Raw genomic sequence first — 23,768 nt, 5'->3', positions numbered from 1 at the left:
TTTGTCTCTGCCTTCATCTACCATCCACCTGCCACTGTCTCCCAGCCCCACACCCCCTCCCCTCCCCTCCCCTATCTGGGTGTCACCTTTCACCCCTCCTCAATCCACCAATCACCTCAGGCTCCCGTCTCACCCCCTCCCCTCTCAGTCCTGATGCAGGGTTTCAAACCCGACAGGTCGACAATTCCTTTCTCTCCCCGCAGATGCCGCCCGACCCGCTGAGTTCCTCCAGCAGATTTTTCTGTTGCTCCAGATTCCGGCGTCTGCGGTCTCTTATGCCCCTTGAAGCTCCCTGGGAAACTGCTGGAAGGCCGGAGGGACTTGCTGCCCCATTGCAGAAGGAACTTAAAAGCCAGTCACATCAGTGGGTCTGGAATCACATATAGGACAGTTGAAGTAAGGGTGGCAACTTTCCCTCTCTGAAAGCCATCAGTGAACCAGATGGGTTTTTAGCTGCAGATGGGAAAATTCAGTCACCAGTTCTGATTTATCCCAGATATACTTAATTAACTGAATTGAAATTCCCTGTCGTTCGAGAGGAATCCTCTGAGCAATGAATGATTTAGAATTAACTCGCCTCTTCTCGCAGATACTGTCGGGCAGGAGGTACAGAAGTCCCACACCACCAGGTTCAGGAACAGCTACTTCCCTTCGACCATCAGGTTCTTGAACTGACCTGCACATCCTCAGCAAAGGGACACCACAGACCACCTCCTGCACCACCATGGACTTTGTTTTCATTTGCACTCAGGTTTCTTTTCCACTGTATGGTATAATTTATATTCTGTGTGTTGTCTGTACCTACGTGCCTGTGATGCTGCTGCAAGCAAGGTTTTCATTGTACCTGTACCTCACCGTACTTGTGCACATGACGATAAACTCAACTTGATTGTATGTGACTCCAGACCCACACTCCTGCTGTTCGCAGAGGTGACTGCACTGTTGTGTAATCCCTTTACAATAGAGCTCCACCTCCCTCCTCCCAGGACTTCACCCAACAGCCTCCAGTGCCCGAGTCCTGGTGTAACGTGGGTATGACAGTATAGTGGTGAAGTTACTGGATTGGGAGCCAAAGCTCTGGACCATTGATCCAGAGACGTGAGTTCAAATCCCACCATGGTTGTGGGTTAAATATAAGATATTAAATAAATCTGAAGTTAAAAAAAGCTATCATCTCAGTCAACTGTTGGAATCTAGATGAAAAACACAGTGATGCTGGAGGAACTCAGCAGGCCAGGCAGTGTCCGCGGAGAAAAGCAGGCGGTCAACATTTCGGGTCAGGACCCTTCTTCAGGATTCTTGGAGAGCGAGGCCTGGAGCTGTGGAAGAGAAAGAGAGGGGGCCAGAAAGTGTCGGCATGTGGCAGAGAGGGTAAAGCGGAGGGCACGGGGGGATAACTGGAGAGGACAACAATGGATAGAGTGAGCGTAGCGGAGATCCAGGCTGGAGCCGAACTGGGAGGCCTGGAAATGGAACTGAAATCCATGTGGAACAAGATGGCGGCGTAGACACAGCGAGGAAGGTCACATGGCTGTGGGACCAAGTCTGAGTGAGCACATGGATGAGAAGCCAGAGAGCAGAGGAGGTCACAGAGGGGGAGCAATGAGAGAGGGACTCACAAAGCTCCCATTGAAGAGAGGAAGAAAACTTCTTCAAAGTGGGCATCCTTGAAGAGACCTCACAGTGGAGCATTAACACTGGAGAAATTAAGTACTGCAGATGCTGAAAACTAGATGAAAAACACGATGATGCTGGAGGAACTCAGCAGGCCAGGCAGCATCCGTGGAGAAAAGCAGGCGGTCAATGTTTCGGGGCAGGAACCTTCTTCAGCACTTGAAGAAGGTCCTGAAGAAGGGTCCTGACCCGAAACATTGACCGCCTGCTTTTCTCCACGGATGCTGCCTGGCCTGCTGAGTTCCTCCAGCATCATCGTGTAAACTTGATTTGAGGTCACTTAAGTCAGTACAAAGAATGTGTTCATCAAAGCAGCCTGGCTCAAGAGGAGAGTGAGGCAGTGGGCATTTGAAATCTCCTTGTACTGCTGGTGATGGATCACTGACAGCAATGAGAAGTGACTCAGACCACTCCAGCCCTGCAACTGACCCCTGAAGACCTTTCTTGATTTAAAACAAAATGCTGGAAATCTGCTTGGTGGCGTGATGCCAAGACAACAACCCTTCCCTCAATATCAGCAAAACAGAAGAGCTGGTCATTGATTTCAGGAAGGGGGGTGGAGCACACGCCCTTGTCTGTATCAATGGTGCTGAGGTGGAGATGGTTGAGGGCTTCAAGTTCCTAGGTGTAAACACAGAAACATAGAAAAACTACAGCACAATTCGGGCCCTTCGGCCCACAAAGCTGTGCCGAACATGCCCCTACCCTAGAAATTACCAGGCTTAACCATAGCTCTCTATTTTTCTCAGCTCTATGTACCTATCCAACAGTCTCTTGAAAGACCCTATCGTATCCGCCTCCACCACTGTTGCCGGCAGCCCATTCCACGCACTCACTACTCTGAGTAAAAAACTTACCCCTGACATCTCCTCTGTATCTACTCCCCAGCACCTTAAACCTGTGTCCTCTTGTGGCCACCATTTCAGCCCTGGGGAAAAGCCTCTGACTATCTACCCGATCAATACCTCTCATCATCTTATACACCTCTATCAGGTCCCCCCTCATCCTCCGTCTCTCCAAGGAGAAAAGGCCGAGTTCCCTCAACCTGCTTTCATAAGGCATGCTCCGTATTCCAGGCAGCATCCTTGTAAATCTCCTCTGCACCCTCTCTATGGCTTCCAAATCCTTCCTGTAGTGAGGTGACCAGAACTGAGCACAATACTCCAAGTGGGATCTGACCAGGGACCTATATAGCTGCAACAATACCTCTCGGCTCCTAAATTCAATTCCCCGATTGATGAAGGACATTACACCATATGCCTTCTTAACCATAGAGTCAACCTGCGCAGCCACTTTGAGCACCCTATGGACTTGGACCCCAAGATCCCTCCGATCCTCCACACTGCCAAGAGTTCTACCATTAATACTATATTCCGCCATCATATTTGACCTACCAAAATGAACCACTTCACACTTATCTGGGTTGAACTGCATCTGCCACTTCTCAGCCCAACTTTGCATCCTATCTATGTCCCTCTGTACCTCTGACAGCCCTCCAAACTATCCACTACACCCCCAACCTTGGTGTCATCCGCAAACTCACTAACCCACCCCTCCACTTCCTCATCCAGGTCATTTATAAAAATCACAAAGAGTAAGGGTTCCAGTACAGATCCCTGAGGTACACCACTGGTCACCGACCTCCACTCAGAATACGACCCCCCAACAACCACTCTTTGCCTTCTGTGGGCCAGCCAGTTCTGGATCCACACTGCAATGCCCCCTTGGATCCCATGCCTCCTCACTTTCTCCATAAGCCTTACATGGGGTACCTTATCTGCTCTCCCTTCATCGATGTGTTTAGTCACATCACCAACAATTTGCCCTGGTCCAGTCTCATGGATGCCACGGCCAAGAAAGCTCACCAGTGCCTCTACTTCCTCAGAACGCTAAGCAAATGTAGAATGTCCCCAGTGACTCTCACCAACTTTTACAGACGCACCATCGAAAACATCTTATCCAGATGCATCATAGCTTGGTACAGCACCTTCTCTGCCCAAGACCGCAACAGAGTTGTGAATGCAGCCTGTCCATCACGGAAACCAGCATGTCCTCCAGTTACTCCGTCTACACTTCCCGCTGCCTCGGGAATGCAGCCAACGTAATCAAGGACCCCTCCCACCCCGGTTATTCTCTCTTCTCCCCTCTCCCACCCACTGGGCAGACGGTACAAAAGTCTGAGAACACGCACCACCAGCTTTTATCCTGCTGTTATTAGACTCTTGAACAGACCTCTCAACTGCTAAAGATGAACTCTTGATCTCCCAATCCTGTCAGGGCCCTTGCACTTTATTTGTCTACCTGCACTGCACTTTCTCTGTAACTGTAACACTCTATTCTGCATTGTTTTCTTTTGTACTCCCTCCACGTACTTGTGTATGGGACGATCTGTCTGGATGGCACACAAAGCTTTTCACTGTATCTCAGTACACAGGACAACAATAAATCAATTACATTCAGCAGAGCTGTGGACAGAGAACCAGTGAAGGGTTCAGGTCTGGGATCCTCATTAGACATGGGAAAGAATTTTTCAGTGGCAGAGAAGGTAGGGGAAGGGGATGGTTAGAAGAGGGAATATATCTGATAGAACGAGTTATTGCTTTATATTCCCTGTAACCCTCTTACTCCGCACATTAAACCTATGCTCTCTGGTCACAGGCACCTCTAATATGGAGAGGTCCACATTATCTCTGCTCTATCAAGTCTGCCCTCTTAGCCTTCTGAACCAGCAGGACATCCCAAACTTCCCACCAATTTTCCAGTTTCAGGTAACCCCGTTCCTTTCTGTCTCCACCTGATTCACTCAGGTTCTCTCACTCCCCCTTTTCCAACACCCTGCCCCCCCTCCCACGCAGTTCTCCCATTGTGTAGTTTCATTGTGCTCCCTCGCCTATTTCCATCATAGGCTCATTATCCTCCCCCCCCCCCCCCTCACCTGGTTCCACCTATCACTGACCAGCTCCTGCCTCACCCCTCTCTCTTGCCTCTTTAAACTGACTACCTCCCCTCTACACTCACAGTCCTGATGCAGGGTCTTGAGCTGGTGTGTCTAACAGTGCAGTGGTATGTCTTGTACCCATAGAAGACAGAGGTCAGTGACCAGCGGTGTTCCACAGGGATCTGTTCTGGGACCCCTGCTCTTTGTGATTTTTATAAATGACTTGGATGAGGATGTGGAAGGGTGGGTTAGTAAGTTTGCAGATGACACGAAAGTTGGTGGTAGTGTGTATAGTGTAGAAGGTTGCTGTAGGTTACAACAGGACATTGATAGGATGAAGAGCTGGGCTGAGAAGTGGCAGATGGAGTTCAACCCAGAAAAGTGTGAAGTGATACACTTTGGAAGATCGAATTTGAAGGCAGAATACAAGGTTAATGGCAGGAATCTTAACAGATAAGATCTCTATTAGTCACATGTACATCGAAACACACAGTGAAATGCATTTTTTGCGTAGTGTTCTAGGGGGCAGCCTGCAAGTGTCGCCACACTCCAGAGGGATCTTGGGGTCCATGTCCATCGATCCCTCAAGGTTGCCACGCAGGTTGATAGGGTTGTTATGAAGGCATTTGACGTGGTGGCCTTCATTGGTTGGGATCTTAAGTTCAAGAGCTGTGAGGTAACGTTGCAACTCTATAGAACTCTGGTTAGACCACACTTGGAATATTGTGTTCAGTTCTGGTCGCCTCATTATAGGAAGGATGTGGAAGCTTTATAGAGGGTGCAGAGGAGATTTACCAGGATGTTGCCTGGATTGGAGAACATTTCTTATGAGGATAGGTTGAGTGAGCTGGGGCTTTTCTCTTTGGAGAGGAGGAGGATGAGAAGTGACTTGATAGAGGTGTACAAGATGATAAGAGGCATAGATTGAGTGGACAGTCAGGACTTTTTCCCAGGAAGAAACTGGCTAACACGAGGGGGCATAATTTTAAGGTGATTAGAGGAAAATACAAGGGGGGGATGTCAGAGGTAAGTTTTTTTTTTACACAGAGCATGATGGGTACGTGGAACACACTGCCGGCAGAGGTTGTGAGAGCAGATAAATTAGGGGCATTTAAGAGACTCTTAGATAGCCACATGAATGATAGAGAAATGGAGGGCTATGTGGGAGGGTAGGGTTAGATAGATCTTAGAGCAGGATGAAATGTCGGCACAACATCGTGGGCAGAAGGGCATGTACTGTGCTGTAGTGTTCTATGTGAGTGGTGAGGTGTGAATGTACCGTGTTATATTTCTGCAAAGTTTATGAGGGAGGTAGGCATTTGGAAACAGATGATTTGTACGGTGGTGGACCGGCCAGGAACACTCTCCACTGCTGCAACCAGGGGCGGAATCCAACAACAGAGTGCCAGGTTAGTGACTGTGAACAACAGGGGCCAATCCCACTCTGCCAGCTAATGAGATTGCAGCCGATTCGGAGCCTCATTTTCCATCTGATCCACAATCCTCCTATTCCCCAAGTTCCATCAAGCTCATCAGAGATACGTAACAACTGAGCGTCCAGAGCTCTCCAGGGTGGAGAACTCCGACCCTCATTCCTTGGCACGAAACTGTTCCTCTGCCCGGCCCCACACGGCTAACACCTGGCCTCGAGGCTGTGCCCTGAGTTCCAGACACGGCGGGGAGAGCGAGGAAGACTTTCGGCTCCTGCCCTGACAGCCCTTTCAAATCTTCCATCTCAATGAGGTCACCCCCACCCCCCCAATTCCTCGAAAGTCCTGTGAGTACGGGCGAACTTCAATCCGTCCCTCAATTATCCCAGGAATCCATCCATCCAAGCTACACCGTGCTGGCTGCCAAGGCAAGGATGTCCTTCCTGAGATGTGGAGGCCAAAACTACAAGTAAGGATGCAGCAGAGTCCTGCGTAATCTCAAGACGACCTCCTTACTCTTGTGCTCCAAGCTCCTTGCAATCAGAGCACTAAATCCCATTTGCCCCCTAATTGCTTGCTTTGATAGGTAAGTTTGGATCAAAATGAACAATATTAGTTGTGTTATAGCTGTCCACCATTTACAAGGCTCAAGTCACGGAGTGTGAGGGAACACTCTTCACTTGCCTAGATGAGTGCAGCTTCAACAACAGTCAAGAAGCTCGACACCATCCAGGACATAGCAGCCCGCTTGACAGGGACCCCCATCCACACCATTAACTCACTCCACTACCGACGCACAGTAACAGCAGTTTGTACCGTCTACAGGATGCACTGCAGAAACTCACCAAGACTCCTTCCAAACCCACCACCTCTCCCAGCTAGAAGGACAAGGGCAGCAATAGCCCGGCGAACACCACCCCCTGGAAGTTGCCCTCCAAGCCACACACCATCTTGACTGAGAAACGTATCGCTGTTCCTTCACCGTCACTGGGTCAAAATCCTGGAACTCCCTCCCCAACAGCACCGTGGATATACTCCACCTCAAGGACTGCAGCGGTTCAACAAGGCAGCTTACCACCAACTTCTCAGGGGCAACTAGAGATGGGCAATTAAATGCTGGCTCAGCCTGTGAAGCCCACATCCCTTGAATGAATATATTTTTTTAAAAAATCACACGACGTGGCATGTTTGCAAATTGAACCATGAACATTAAGTGATCATTAGTGCAAGTATCTTTCATTACAAAAGGGTTTATTTTTACCAAAAGGTTCTGTACAGAAATGCAGTTTCCTTTACCATCATGGAAGAATTTCAAAGCACTGGTTGAAAAAGCATCCAATATTTTTAAAAAAGTAAAAATAAAAATTCATAAATTACAAAACAAGGGTCAGACTAGGCTACAAATATTACACAAGATGTACCGGACTGAAAACTGACTTGTATCAGTAAAAGCACATTCCTTATGAAAAATCTCCAATACCTTGCAAAAGCCCACAAACTCTTTGTTGGAGGCATCTTCAACAGTACGAGGGGAGCCCGATAAATCCTCAGATATTCTGGCATCCGTGCATTTAATCCTGTTGGGTCTCCCACACAGGACCCAGAATAAATGACATGTTCAGTTTCAATGACAGCTCCCTTTTCAGAATGCTACACAAAGAAAATTAAAATTGAAGCAGCTATCTCCTACATTCAGCCAACCTGTCTGTCTTCAAGTTGGTCAGTGCTGGCACCTCATCAGTAGAGGAATGGATTGGAACTGATTCCGCCCCGGTCTGGTCCGGAACAACAGAAGCAACTTGTGACTGAAACCGTGATGCTTCCTGAATTTTTACAAAGTGCCTTATCACACAGCCCCATTCCTCGCTTGGAAAGGCATCTGTTTGTACAAATACTCCGTGGTAAGTGAAACTTAAAGATGACTGACGGATCCTGTGGGTACTCGGCAAGTAGTACTGAGTTCAACTCTAGTCAGGTGGCTTCCTTGTGATTTTCTCCCCAGTCCTCCTGCTCTTTCACAAACTCCACTCCGAAGTTTGGAAGCAAGGAGTTACGAACTATTACGTATACTTCACTGCTGTGGCTTTAAACCTTTGGTTGCTTTTCTGTCTTCTCACCCGCGCCCCCCCCCCCACCCCCCCCTCCCCCACCCCTTCTGTACTTTTTCTAGACGTATTTCTCTCCTCTCTCGCACTGGAGTAACACTCCGCTCTCTGTGTCCTCTGTGGGAGTGACAGACTCAAGGGAGCACTAGCTGCTGGTTTGGCCACACCCCCCTTCCCCACCTGTTGTAACCAAGGGTCCCGTTTAAAAGCCGGAAGCCTTGCGTGATTGAACAGAGCCTCAAGATGGAAGACGGTAATCCGCAGCACTTGCTGTGCCTGTAACCGAGCAACGTCACGGGGAGCAGAGTCCTCTCTGGGCACCTGGGGGCTGCTCGGGCCTCAGAGCCAGGGGTGCCAAGCGGGGTCCATGCGGCAGAGGTTGTCCAGGCTGTTGGCGGCGGCCACCAGCGGTGTTTGACCTTGCTCTCGCCGCCCTCAAACTGAGCCAGGCTGTGCAGTCGGGTCACGATGGCGGTCACTGCCTTCTGCACCAGCGAGACCAGCTGCTGGCCGTCCATGTTCTCGGGCTGGCCAGCCGCCGAGAGCGGAGAGGACGTGCTCCTACCTGCGTCTTCTGTGCCAGGCGATTATCTCGTCCCGCAGCACGGCTTTCAGGATGCCATCGACCTGCAGATGGAGAAAGAGGGGTCAGGACAGGTTTGTCGAGGGAGCAGCACCGGAGGGGGGAGGAGGGGGGGGAGGAGGCGAGGGAGGGGAGAGGCAGTGAACGAGGGGGAGAGTGAGAGGGAGAATGAGGGGGGAGAGGGAGGGAGGGGCAAGCGAGGGGGAGAACAAGGGAGGGAGGGGGAGAAGGAGCGAGGGGGAGGAAGAGGGCGAGGGAGGAGGAGGGCGAGGAAGGGGAAAGCGAGAGAGGGAAGGGGAAGGCGAGGGAGAGAGAGAGGGAAGGCGAGGGAGGGAGAGAGGGAAGGCGAGGGAGGGAAGGGATGACGAGGAGAGAGGGAGAGGCCATGAGGGAGACAGGAGACGGGGAAGGCGAGGAGAAGGAAGCGGTAGAAAGGCAGCAAGGTTGCCTCTGGCCCAGTGGACGAACATCACACACTGCAGTGACTGCAGGAAGCCTCACGTTTAGAATCGTTTATGACAGTTTGTTAACCTGATCATCAAAGCAGAATTTTTCAGTGCAGAGAAAATTAATGTGATAGGTTTGCTCATCAGAAATGTTAGGCATCTGACAGTCCTGGAGATCTTACCGTCTCACTTCATTCTGATTAAAATTCAATAAAGCTCATCACTTTCCAATGAAAGATTGCACAAGGAATGTTAAGTCACGGAGCCCAGGATAATGATAGCCCAAGAAGTTGAATACTGAAGCCACTTAGTCCAGACAGATAGCGCAAGGACGTTCCTTGCATTGTTCGTAAGAACCTCGCCTATGAACAGCAGAATGTGCCTGCCTCGCCTCAATTGGTAGCCATCTCTCTGGTTGTGAACACAGACTGGAACACTCAACCTTGTGGACTGGCTCCAGTCCAGTACTGCACAACCAGATGTAATACTGAGGCTCTGCTACTCCCTCAGATGGATGTACATCTTCCCACAGCACTTAATCCCACCAGCAGCAAGAAGGTCAGCCCAGAGCCTTGGTCAATGTCAGTCTCTCAACCGTCAATCAAATAAGGTCCTGTCTAGTGGGAGGTTACTGTGTATAAATTTTTGATTGGTTGACACAGACATCGTGGGCCGAAGGGCCTGTTCCTGTGCCGTACTGTCCTGTGTAAATTGGCTGCCATTTCTCAATACCTACTGCCACGTCCACACTTCAACTACGGAACCCCTTGTATAAGACGTTGGTAAGGCCACATTTGTGTACAGTTTTGGTCACCCTGTTATAGGAAGGACGTCATTAAGCTGGAAAGAGTGCAAAGAATATTCGTGAGAATGTTGCAGGACTCGAGAGACTGAGTTATGGGGAGAGGTTGGGCAGCTAGGACTTTATTCCTTGGAGCATAGGAGGGTGAGGGATGAACTTACAGAGGTGTATAAACTCACAAGGGGCATAGACAAGGTGAATGTACACAGTCTTTTTCCCAGGGAAAGCAAACAAAACTACTAGAGGACATGGGTTTAAAGTGAGAGGGGAGAGATTTAAAAAGGACCTGAGGGGTAACTTCTTCACACAGAGGGTGGTGGGTATATGGAATGAGTTGTCAAAGAAAGTAGTCGAGGCAAGTAAATTTGCCCGCGTTTGGCCCATATCCCTCTAAACCTTTCCCATTATTCCACTTATCAAAATGTCTTTTAATAGCTGTTATTGGTAAGATATTTATTTATTAGTCACACATACATCAAAACACACAGTGAAATGTGTCTCTGCATTACTGAGAATGTGCTGTCTATAAAGAGTTTGTACGTTCTCCCCATGTCTGCGTGGGTTCCTCCACATTCCAAAGATGTACGGGTTAGGAAGTTGTGGGCATGCTACGTTGGCGCCCAGAAGCGTGGCGACACTTGCGGGCTGCCCCCAACATATCTCAGTAACGCAAAAAGACGCATTTCACTGTGTGTTTCAATGTACATGTGACTAATAAATAAATATCTTATCAACAGCAACTTTTAAAAGACATTTCAACAAGCAGGTGGATAGGAAAGGTTTAGAGGGATATGGGCCAAACAGGACCAGCTGAGGGTGGCAACCTTACTCAGCACGGACCAGTTGGGCCGACGTCTGTCCCTTCCCCGACACGTTCACTAACAGTGGACATCCTCCAGTTTTCGACCAAACAGGCAGCCTCATGCACAATCCCATCCCAACTGACAGACTGGTTGCACAGAGAGCCAGAGAACACTGCCCCGTGAGCCTTACTTTGAAGTTCGGTTGTGCGAAGCATCGAGCGACGGCTATCATCGAGGCAGTCAGTGGCCCAGACACGCCGATGGTGGTGAGGAACTCGGAGATATTGGGAGTGAGCCGGAATGGCACAGGGCGGTTCGCGTCCAGATCGCCGGTGGAGTCGTTGATGTCAAACCTGAAATAGGCGACGTTGAGCTTTCCGGTGTCCTAGAGCACAAGGTCAAATAACAGCGGCCCACTCAGTAAAAACCACAGCAAAGGAAGGCAAAAGCAATGTAGACCCAGCAGCAAATATTGTATTTAATAAAGAAAACAGCATCGCTCTGAAAATGCATCACGGCTTGGTATGGCAACTGCTCTGCCCAAGTCCAAGAAACTGCAGGAGTTGTGACACAGCTCAGCACATCACGGACCACCAGCCTCCCCTCCATAGACTCTGTCTATACCTCTGGCTGCCTTGGCGATGCAGTCAGCATAATCAAAGACCCACCCCGGACATTCTCTCTTCCCCCCCCTCCCATCGGGCAGAAGATACAAAAACCTGAAAGCATATACCACCAGGCTCAAGGACAGCTTCTATTCCGCTGTTATAAGACTGTTGAACTGTTCTCTAGTACAACAAGATGGACTCTTGACCTCACAATCTTCTCCTTATGACCTTACACCTTATTGTCTACCTGCACTGCACTTTTTCTGTAGCTGTGACACTTTGCATTCTGTATTGTTTTACAACCTCAATGCACTGTGTAATGAATTGATCTGTACGATCGGTATGCAAGACAAGTTTTTCACTGCACCTTGGTACAAGTGACAATAATAAACCAATTCCAAGACATCTGCAGTGCCACTTTTTCAACCAAGGGTCAATTGCTTCGATAATATAATCTCAGGTGGACAGAAAGGTCAGAAAGAGCTGTTCCTCAGTCACAGTGTGCTCACATGAAAATCCAAAAACCTACTTATGCTGGAAGTCCAAAATACAAACAGAAAATGCTAGAAGAACTCAGCCAGCCAAGCAGCACATTAACGTTTCAGATCAAAAATCCTTCATCACGACTTCTCTACTCTTGAATCTCCTGGACCATCCGGGGCTGAAACCCAGAATTAAACCATTGAACAATATTAAATAAACATCCCTTCTTCCCAGGCAGCCAAGTTTCCTGGATAAGACTATAGGAAAATAGAAAGAGTAGGCCACTCGGCCCCTCAAGCCTGACCCACTATTCAATATGATCATGGCTGATCTATGCTGGCCTCATCTCCTCTTCTGTGCCTGTTCCCCACAGCCCTCAATCTCCCTCTCGCCCCACCTTTAATATATCTATTGATCTGGCCCCCACCACGCTCATGAGGAGAGAATTCCAGAGATTCTCACTCCTGAGAGAAGAAATTTCTTTGACGCTCAGTTTTAAGTGACTGGCCCCTTATATTGTAGCCATGTCCCTTGCTCGTGACTCTCCCACCAGTGGAGACATCTCAACATCCACCCTGTCAAGCCCTAGGATGTTATATATTTGAATAAGGTCATCTCCCCATTCTTTCAAACTCGAAGGAATACAAACCCGAACTGTTTCGCCTCTTTCAGAACATAGAACAGTACAGCACAATACAGACCCTTCGGCCCACAATGTTGTGCCGACCTTTAAACCTCACCTAAGACTATCTAACCCCTTCCTCCACATATCCCTCTATTTTAAATTCCTCCATATGCTTATCTAGTAATCTCTTGAATTTGACAAATGCACCTGCCTCCACTGCCCCAGGCAGCGCATTCCATGCCCCAACCACTCTCTGGGTAAAAAATTTCCTCTGATATCTCCCTTGATCTTCCCACCCATTACTTTAAAGCCATGCCCTCTTGTATTGAACATTGGTGCCCTGGGAAAGAGGCGCTGACTGTCCACTCTATCTATTCCTCATTATTTTGTACACCTCTATCATGTCTCATTTCATCCTCCTTCTCTCCAAAGAGTAAAGCCCTAGCTCCCTTAGTCTCTCCTCATAATGCATACTCTCTAAACCAGGCAGCATCCTGGTAAATCTCCTCTGCACCCTTTCCAACGCTTCCACATCCTTCCTATAATGAGGCGACCAGAACTGGACACAGTACTTTAAGTGCGGTCTAACCAGAGTTTTAGAGCTGCATCATTACCTCGTGGCTCTTAAACTCGATCCCTCAACTTATGAAAGTTAACACCCCATAAGCTTTCTTAACTACCCTATCCACCTGTGAGGCAACTTTCAGGGATCTGTGGATATGGACTCCCAGATCCCTCTGCTCCTCCACACTACCAAGAATCCTGCCATTAACTTTCTACTCAACCCTCTCGATATGACAACCCTCTCATCCCAGCAATTAACCTGGTGAATGAGTTTTGGATCTTGACTCCTTAGATTTCTACAACTCAACTTGCCAATAAATATTTTACAGGGTAAGATAGATAGAATATTCCCTCCAACAGTGAGGTTGAGCAAAGGTTTGAAGACGAGCTTTACTTTATCATTCAGCTGTTCACGAGGGGCTGGTATGTTCTCTACAAAGGGTAGTGGAAATCTGGGACACCCCCTCCCCCCGGCTCTGTCAGTGACCCCATGTCCTCCCCGCTCCAACCCAAGATAAAAAGGGCTGTCGTTACTGAGGGATAACTGGAGCCTTCAGTAGAGACTGGTGGATTTAGGTTGCATCAAAAGTAGGAAAGGATGCAGAATTAAGGCAGATAAAACAGGGCAAGTTACTGATTACTTTGAATTACTCATAAAGTAGGCAGAGGGGCCATCTTCTGGCCCTACAATCAGAAACACTAATTCTTATTACTTTGTATAACATTAATGGACACATTGGCACCTGTACAAAGTTCCATCTTAGATCTCAGTGAAGCATATAACGGGGCATGACAGGGTAGACGTTGAGATGTTTTCATTAGTGGGAAAGCGTCGAACGAGGGGACTCAGTTACCAGATAAGGAGGCGATGTCGTTTAAGAAATAGGAGCAGGAGGAGGCCATCTGGCTCGTTGAGCCTGCTCCGCCATTCAATAAGATAATGGCTGATCTGGCCGTGGACTCAGCTCCACCTACCTGCCTTTTCCCCATAACCCTTCATTCCCCTACTGTGCGAAAATCTATCTAACTGTGTCTTAAGTAGATTTAATGAGGAAGCCCCTACTGCTTCCCTGGGCAGAGAATTCCACAGATTCACTACTCTCTGGGAAAAGCAGTTCCTCCTCATCTCCATCCTAAATCTACTACCCCGAATCTTGAGGCTACGTCCCCTAGTTCTAGTCTCACCTAGCAGCGGAAACAACCTTCCTGCCTCTATCTTATCTATCCCTTTCATAATTTTATATGTTTCTATACAATCCCCTCTCATTCCTCTGAGGTGTGTAGGAATTTCTTCTCACAGAGGGTGGTGTATCTCTGGAATTCTCTGCTCTGGAGGGTTTGTGGAGATTGCATCACTGGGGGCAGGTAGATAAATTTTTGAAAGATCAGGGAATTGAGGGTTATGGGGAACTGGCACAGAAGAGTCTGGGGTAGATTAGAGTACAGTACTGAATGGTGGGGCAGGTTTGAGGTACCAATTGGCCTACTCCTGCTATCTTCGTACGTTCTTGTGTTCCTCTTTCAAACAAGGTCCTTAACCAAAGGAGCTGTTCAGCAATTCTGAGCATCTTAGACCTTCTGGCCAATCGATTGAATGCAAATCTTTAATCTGTGGGATTCAGTGGATTAAAAGCAATGAAACCAGATCACAACTGTGACTTGAAATAGTGACTGCAAAGACATTGCTTCACATTGATCACTGGAGATTTCCATCAGTTTACTCACTTGTTATAAAATGAAAATTATTGACGTTTCTGTGACAAGGCTATCAGTGAAGAGGTAACCACTTAGTGCACACTTTCCCCAATGATCAGATAAGCAGTCTCTTTCTCTGACGAGTCTGTCAGAGACTTTTTAGTGTGGATTGCTGAACAGGCTGCAGCTCAGCGTGAGATAACCAGGGGTGGTGACTGTCCCATCGCCCTGTGATGAACGACACCTGTCCTGAGCAAGTTCGTGCATCTCCCCCACCCCAGTCCCAGACTTCTGTGACAAAGCACTGGGGGCAGCGAGTACCTGTGCGATCTGTAGCATCTCCGGATTGAGGCGATTCAGGTGGAGGACGAACTCGGCGAAGCCGATCAAGGCCAGCTGAATGGTGAACATCTTGCGGAAGGTCCAGTAGTCGGTGGCGTTCGGGAAGGTGTGCAATGCCCATTCCTTCAACATGCTCCGTGGCACCATGTTGCCTTGGACTTCCTTCAGAATATCACGCAGGACCTGGAGACAGAGTGCGGACACGTCACTGAGTGTCACAGAGCAATACAGCGCGGATACAGGCCCTTTCGCCCAACCAGTCCATGCCGACCATGGTGCCCTCCCAGCTCGTCCCAATTTCCTGCGTTCAGCCCATATCCCTCCAAGCCCCACCCCTCCATGTAGATAAGATATCTTTATTAGTCACATGTACATCAAAACACACAGTGAAATACATCTTTTGTGCAGAGTGTTCTGGGGGCAGCCCGCAAGTGTCGCCACGCTTGGCACCAACATAGCATGCCCACAACTTCCTAACCCGTACATCTTTGGAACGTGGGAGGAAACCGGAACACCCGGAGGAAACCCACGCAGACACGGGGAGAATGTACAAACTCCTTACAGACAGCAGCCGGATTTGAACCCGGGTCGCTGGTGCTGTAATAGCGTTACGCTAACCACTACACTATACCGTACCTATCCAAGTGCTTTTTAAATGATATTGTACCTGCCTCACCCACTTCCTCTGGCAGCTTGTTCCATGCACTCACCACCCTCTGCGTGAAAAAGTTGCCCCTCAGGTCCCTTTTAAATCTTTCCCCTCTCACCCTAAACCCATGCAACCTAGTTTTGGACTCCTCTACCCTGGGGAAAACACTGTTACCGTCCACCTTATCTATGCCTCTCATAATTTTAAACATTTCTATAAGGTCGACCCTCAGTCTCCTACGCTCCAAGGAATAAAGACCTCGCCTGCCCAACCTCTCCCTATAAATCAGGCCCTCTAGTCCTGGCGACACGGATGTCGTGGCCCTTCACGCGCATAGAACATTGCTTCAAATAAAGTGCAATGTGTGACACATGGTGCAGCTGGTCAAGCAGCTGCCTCACAGCTCTAGAGACCCGGGTTCAATCCTGGCCCCCAGTACTGTCTGTGTGGAGTCTCCCTGTGACGATGGCGGTTTCCTCTGGGAACTCCAAATTCCTTCCACATCCAAAAGACCGTTGTAATTTGCCCCTAATGTGTAAGTGAGGGGTAGAATTTGCGGGGAGTTGATGGGAATGTGGGGACAATAAAAAAAGGTTAGTGTAGGGTTAGATTGAATGGGTGGTTGATGGTTGGCTTGGACTCAATGGGTTGGCCGGTTTCTGTGCTACATCACTGTATGAGCCTGCAATAAGTACTTGATGCGTAGGGCGAGGACGGTGAAGGAAAACAGAACCAGGGAAGGAAGATCAGAAGAGGAGCAGACGTCAGAGAGGATGGAGGGGGAGGAGGAATGGGGACAGAGGAAGATAAACCAAGTGATTAACAGGATCCATATTCCCATATCAATTGTCACATGAGTTAAGAGACCAAGACTTGAATATTTATCCCATTACCATTGTTATTACTGGCCAAGTATGCTTGTCAACCCTCCTTACAAGAATCTTCGCCAAGCTTTGGAGCAGTTCACTAAGTGAACGTGTGAGCTTCTGCGGTTCTGTGAACACCCGGCCTTGGGCGGAATGGTTAGTCCGTTGGCAAGTGTATGTTCAAGGGACACGAGACACTCAAACTTTCCCTTGTGCTACTCGTGTAGCGATGGAAGGTTACTCAGGAAAAATGTGAAAGCTGGGAAGATTGAGAGCAATGTGCTGGGGACCTGAATTTATCCATCATGTTTGACTGAAACACTTTAGTCAACAACAAACGCAACTTCACATTAACCTGGATTTTATGTTGGAAAGAAAAGTACGTCTTCAGACACCGTTGAGATTTTGTTCTGATTTCGTGATGAAATGGTTTCAAATATCGTGCCCAACCGCAAAATGAGGCCAGACAGATCATTGATATTCAGTGGCTGGGATCTTAGAAATTACAATCCTGACTGAATCACTGAATAGTTCAACCTTGCAGCTTCATTTCCTGCCAGTTGTTACATCGAGACTGCCAAGGTATCTCGGTGCAGCATCAGATGGAACTGTTAAACAGCCCAGTGACATTGCTCTTTCTTTGAAGAGTGGGAAATGATATTGTAAAAATAGATGATTTGTATTTTGTGCAGTGCCTTTGGTGACCTTAGTTTCTCCTAAAGCCTAGCCAATGGAATTCTCTCTTGAAAAAGTGCAGTCACTTTTGTCATGCTGAAACTGTCACAGACAGGGATAGAAAAATCAGCAAAAAGCGAACACAGGGCTGGAATGCAAGTGGGCAAAAGTTATGCTGGACTAGTTAAACAACACCTGGAGCACTGTGTTGAGTTTCAGACAGCACATTTTAGCAAGAATATTTTTGCCGAATAAACAAGCTACTGGAGGAACTTGGTGGGTCAAGCAGCATCTGTGGAGGCAAACGTCGATCATTTCTTTGCCTCCACAGATGCTGCCTGACCTGCTGAGTTCCCTCCAGCAGCTTGTTTTCTTCTCCAGATTCCAGCATGTAAGATCTCTTTATTAGTCACATGTACATCGAAACACACAGTGAAATGCGTCTTTTGCATAGTGTTCTGGGGGCAGCCCGCAAGTCTCACCACGCTTCCGACGCCAGCATAGCATGCCCACAACTTCCTAACCCGTACGTCTTTGGAATGTGGGAGGAAACCGGAGCACCCGGAGGAAACCCACGCAGACACGGGGAGAACGTACAAACTCCTTACAGACAGCGGCCGGAATTGAACCCGGGTCACTGGCACTGTAACAGCGTTACGCTAACCGCTACATGTAGTAGAACTTTGGAGTTTTCTTCTTCCAATAGCAACTGATGCTGGGTGAACTGTCTGAGTGGTAGATTTTGGATAAAAGGTTGAGAATGATGGAGACAAGAAGTTCAAGATAGGCCACAGATCAACCATGAATGATGGGACGTCCTTGAGTAGCTTCCTCACATCCTTGTGTTCTGCAGACAGACTGTGAGGGGAACCAATCGGATAGTTGGTAGATTGGTTTATTATTGTCACATGTCACCTAGGTAGAGTGAAAAACATGTCTTGTATACGTTTCATGCAGACCAATTCATTACACAGTACATTGAGGTAGTACAAGGTAAAACAATAACAAAATGCAGAATAAAGTGTCACAGTTTCAGCGAAAGTGCAGTGCAGGTAGACAATAAGGTGCAAGGCCACGATGAGGTAGAGTGTGAGGTCAGGAGTCCATCTTATTGTACTGGGGGCCGTTCAATAGTTTTATAACAGCGGGATAGAAGCTGTCCTTGAGCCTGGTGGTATGTGCTTTCAGGCTTTTGGGACAACCAATCATGCTGTACAGAACTTGAAATGGTACCAAGCAAAATTGTCCAATTTTGCTAAGTACGAGGACACAATGTTTTGGAAGCCTTAAAGAAATGGGGCAATAGCCATGGAGATGAAACTTAAAACAGTTATGAAATGCACTCTCTTCTCATCCACAGAGGAATTGCTGTACCCATTTTAGGGAGGACTTATAGACCAATGACAAGAAAGAACACAGCCCACCAATTCTGAGATTAAAAGCTTGTGACCAGAGTAAACTGCTGGATTTGCAAATTTAGATTATATTGAATGTTAATCCTTTTTGAAGCACTACCTTATTTGGCCTGTATGAGATCTCCAAAGCCAGACACACAGTTTGACCTTTCAAGCGATCCATTCATTTCAACAGGGACAGTATGCTTGCGTTTTCCCTGAACGTAAACTGAGGTTTGCTCTTTGGAGTTGTGATTAATTTTCTGGTCTTGCTGCTCGTCAAGTCCCTGCCACCTCCCCACCAATGAAACGCCAACTTCCGCTGCTCCCAATAGCACACACTGGAAATGCTTCAACACAGCTCACGTTTAACGACTGCATTAAATGCCATGGGCAAGGAGCTACAAATCCATACAGACCTTAAGTAGAGAAAAACACACAAGTGTCTGCCAAGAAAGACTTAAAAGGTACTAAAATTTTTTCCTTTAAAGAGTACGGAACTGAGTCCTGTTCTAAAACAGGAAAGTACGCATATGTGTTTGGGCAAAGGCTCAGTGTATCAGGTTTACAGTAGATAAATGAGCTATTTGGCCTAAGTGCTTGATGCCAGGGTTCATGATCCACAATGGCCTTCTCCCATCCCCCATCACCTCATTATATCAGCAGCTTGCACTAGTCCTTTATCTTGCGTGCTTGCACTTAATATGTTGACGTAGACAGAAGAGTCTATCTCCCCAGGGTGGAAATGTCAAATACTGGAGGGCATAGCTTTATGGCTGACACGAGGGGGCATAATTTTAAAGGTGATTGAAGGAAGGTATAAGGGGGATGGTGGGTGCGTGGAACGCACTGCCGGCAGAGGTTGTGGGGGCAGATACACTAGGGACATTTAAGAGACTCTTAGATAGCCATAGGAATGATAGAGAAATGGAGGGCTATGTGGGAGGGAAGGGTTAGATAGACCTCAGAGAAGGATAAGATGTCGGCACAACATCGTGGGCCGAAGGGCCTGTACTGTGCTGTAATGTTCTATAATCTATGTGAGAGGGCAGATAGTTTAAAGGAGATTTACGAGGCAAGTTTTTTTTACACAGGGAGTGGTAGGTGCCTGGAATGCCTTGTCAGGGGAAGTGGTGGAAGCAGAAATGATAGCAAAGTTTAAGAGACATTTAGACACATGAACAGGCAGGGAATGGAGGGATATGGACTACGTACGGGCAGATGGGATTAGTTGGATCGGCATCATGGTCATCACAGACACGGTGGGCTGAAGGGCCTGTTCCTGTACTGTTCCATGTTCAGACACCAAAATCAGGTTTATTATCACTGACATATGTCGCAAAATTGTTGTTTTGTGGCAGCAGTACAGTGCAAGACATAAAAATTACTACAAGTTACAAAAATAAATAAATAGTGCAAAAGAGGAATAATGAGGTAGTGTTCATGGACCGTTCAGAAATCTGATGGCAGAGGAGAAGAAGCTGTTCCTGAAACGTTGAGAGTGGGTCTTCGGGCTCCTGTACCTCCTCCCCGATGGTGGTAACGTGAAGAGGGCATGTCCTGGGTGGTGAGGGTCCTTAGTGATGGGATGGGTGCGAATCCTGTCCTATAATGTACACGGGTACAATGGTTAATGGATGGTGGTGAGGTCATGATCTAGGAGGGGTCTTTGACCCAAATTGTTAACTCTGCTTCTCTCTCCACAGATGCTGCCCGACCTGTTGAGTGTTCCCAGCAGTTTGTTTTTACTTCAGATACCCAGCACCTGCAGCTTTTTGATTTTCAGATCCAAAGCAGAGGCTGGCATTAAACAGTAGTGCAAATGTTGATAGGACGGAGAGGAGAAGGAAGGTGAGAGGAAGCTCAGACGGAGCACAAACATCATTTGTGCTGTGAACCTCCAAGACCTCAAGCTCCCACTGCAATTGGCCAACTCCTGGAAGACCAGGGGCATTGGGCAGAACACCTTCCAGGTCTGGAGGGGTTATTCTCACAGTGGGCAGTAACTTTCACCGAGGTGACTGGGGATGAAGGAAACTGGTCCACCCATTCCAAGTTGATTAGAAGTGAACCCAGACTGAAGCTGGTGTCCACGTGTCCATAGGTTGCAGCAAACGCCACAAGGGTTGGTGTCGGCTTATTTTGTTCTCAAATCCCAGTTTTCCCCCCAGATCTTGCCTGAAAATCCCAACTGCTTTTGGGGTTTTTTTTGCATTTTATTCATTGTTCAGGAAGTCTGCATTGCTGGCAAGACGTTTAGTCCCGAAACGATGGCGGTCAGCTACCTTCTTGAGCCAATGGTTGAAGGTTGCTGGGGAGGAGTTCTAGGAATGATGAGGGAATACGGATGCATTGCCCAGTCAGGATGGCTGCGACTTGGGAGGGGAACCCGCACGAGGTGGCGTTCCCATGCATCCGCTGCCCTCATCATTCTGGTAGAGGTCATGAGTTTGGGAGGTGCAGTTACTCACCTGGGCTAACACAGTTACTCACGCAGTTAGCCCAGGTGAGTAACTGCGGTGTAATTTCAACATTATGCAAGTTTAATCCAACATAACGAGAGGCCAAAGGTCAAACTATTCTTTTTTTTGTTGTTAAAAGGGCTTTGGAAGCTGATTTCACATTAATTTACAAAAAGGATAAATAATTGCAAGGGAAAGATTTTCTGGGCTACATATGTATGGGATTAATTGGAGAACGGTTTCAAAGAGCTGGCATGAGCATGACGGGCCAAATGCCCTCCTCCTGTGCTGTATCATTCTATGTTTTCTCTTCTGGAATTATATGAATCATAAACGTAAATTGATGGCAGGATTGAAATACAACTGGGAGAGTTCAGACGATACTGGATGAAGGCACTGGATGGGATTCTCAAAATGAAAAACATGAGGATGCTGGAGGAACTCAGCAAGCCAGGCAGCATCCGTGGAGAGAAGCAGGCAGTCAATGTTTCGGGTCAGGACCCAGGATCCTGAAAAAGGGTCCTGACCCAAAACGTTGACCGCCTGCTTCTCTCCACGGATGCTGCCTGGCCTGCTGAGTTCCTCCAGCATCACTGTGTTTTTCATTCAGGTTCCAGCATCTGCAGTCCTTTGTTTCTCTGGGATTCTCAAAGTGCCATTTTCACATGACATGCTTATTTACCTAGTTGCCTTACTGCTCATTTTAATTGGCCCCCCTTGTGACAGGCTGAGTGCATAAGAGCCACAAAATGGATGCATTGCCAAACACTAAATACTAGTGTGGAAAAATGAACACATTCACCTGCCACGCCGCAAGTTCAGAAAGAAATTGGACACGTACTTGGAGCAAAGACCTGCAAGGCCATGACCAGACTTCCAAAAGTGAGGAAGGGAATGGGAAGCAACAAGAAACCTTCATTTCCAAAGCAACTTTCCTTGAGGACTTTCTCCAGGTGCCTCAAGTCATGTTGTAGAATCTTTTGTGTGGAAGATTCCCGAACTTTTCTTGCCGTTTCAGTGGACTGTGCACAGCTTCAGGGTTCTTTGTGTCCCAATAAACAGCTTTGCAAGTTTTGGCTCAATGGGTAGCACTCTCACCTGTGAGAGCATGGGTCCAAGCCCCCTCCAGAGACTTCAGTGCAGTCTAACATATCCACTGAAGGAATGTGGGACTGTTTGGGATATCACCTTCCAAGATGAGACATTATAATAGAGACCCCCCCCACCAACTTCTCAGTTGGATGGATGGAATGCCATGGACTATCTCGCTGCTGTTCTGCTAAAACTTACTCCGCATCCCATATTACCTACCAGGCAATCTGGTCATTATCACTTTGCTGAGGAAACTTGCTGTTGAACATAGAACTGTTGAACAAGGAACAGGCCCTTCGGCCCACAATGTCCACACCGAACATGATGCCAAATTAAACTAAATCCCTTCTGCCTGCACATGATCCATAGCCTGCATATTCACGTGTTTATCTAACAGTCTCTTAAATGTCACTATCATATCTGCTTTCACCACCACCCCTGGCAGCACATTCCAGGCACTCACCACTCTGTGTAAAATAACTTGCCCCACACATCTCCTTTAAACTCTCCCCCTCTGACCTTAAATGCATGTTCTTTAGTACTTGACATTTCTACCCTGGTGAAAAGATTCTGACTGTCTACCCTGTCTATGCCTCTCATAATTTTATAAACTTCTATCAGGTCTCCCCTCAGCCTCCGACGCTCCAGAGAAAATAACCCAAGTTGTCCAACCTCTCTTCATAGCCGCTAATCCAAGCAGCACCCTGATAAACCTCTTCGGCATCTTTTCCAAAGCCTCCACATCCTTCCTGTAATGGGGCGACCAAAATGGCACACAATACTCTAGGTGTAGCCTAACCCAAGTTTTATAGAGCTGCAACATGTTAGCTGAACTGGTGGCTGCCAAAATCCAGGCATGGTGAGAAGTTGCTGGAACCACAAAAAAATTTTTAACAATGCAACGGGCACTGCACTTCAAAAGCATTTCATTGGCTTTAAGCTACATTGGCACAATCCGAGTTCACATAAGTGGCTACAGACATGAAAGATCTTTCTTCTTTGATTTTCTTTAAGCAGACCAAAGAACAAGATATCTTTGACAACACCAGCAGCAGATTTTCACAAGCACAAGAGACAAGGGAGTATGACTCGATATCATCTGCCCAATTAGTTGTGGGCATGTTCCTCAAGGAGCAGGGCGGCTCAAACTAACAGCTTGAGCCGTATTTCAAGCTGGGATTCAGGGGGCTTAGAGTAAAGATCCTCTGTGCAACATGCAGGTGCCTGGGGGTGCTGAACAAAATGAGAGTCGCTAGCAGCTCAAACTATGAGGTGGTAATGAAGTAGGAAGGAGGACACAGGGAGATCTTCATGGACAGCAGAGCAGGGAACAATGAGTGATGGCAAAGAGCGTACTGATGAGGGGAAGGCTGTAAAATATCAACTGCCAGTTACTGCTGAAGGAGCCGTGACTTTGAAACCAGGGCCACTTCTGAAATACTATGATTTATTGCAGGACATCAAGATCAGTGTAATTTATGTGCTGCAGGTTCCAGTCTCCGTCTACCAGGAGTAGAGTGTAATATTTCAAT

General features: G+C 47.7%; 1 protein-coding gene across 1 annotated transcript in view; it reads right to left on the bottom strand.

The window, feature by feature from the left end:
* Positions 1-7,297: 7,297 nt before the first annotated feature.
* trrap (transformation/transcription domain-associated protein) overlaps positions 7,298-23,768 on the bottom strand; it is a 283,953-nt gene continuing 267,482 nt past the window's right edge. The window contains 5 exon segments of the mRNA XM_052021047.1: positions 7,298-8,561; positions 8,564-8,710; positions 8,712-8,774; positions 10,972-11,166; positions 15,078-15,281. Coding sequence (XP_051877007.1) covers positions 8,487-8,561; positions 8,564-8,710; positions 8,712-8,774; positions 10,972-11,166; positions 15,078-15,281 — 684 coding nt within the window. The 3' untranslated portion in view covers positions 7,298-8,486.

The sequence above is a fragment of the Pristis pectinata genome, chromosome 8 (genome assembly GCF_009764475.1).
Source record: "Pristis pectinata isolate sPriPec2 chromosome 8, sPriPec2.1.pri, whole genome shotgun sequence".
Lineage (NCBI taxonomy): Eukaryota > Metazoa > Chordata > Chondrichthyes > Rhinopristiformes > Pristidae > Pristis > Pristis pectinata.
The sequence above is the reverse complement of the archived record's forward strand: the minus strand, read 5'-3'. Positions and strand labels throughout refer to the sequence as shown.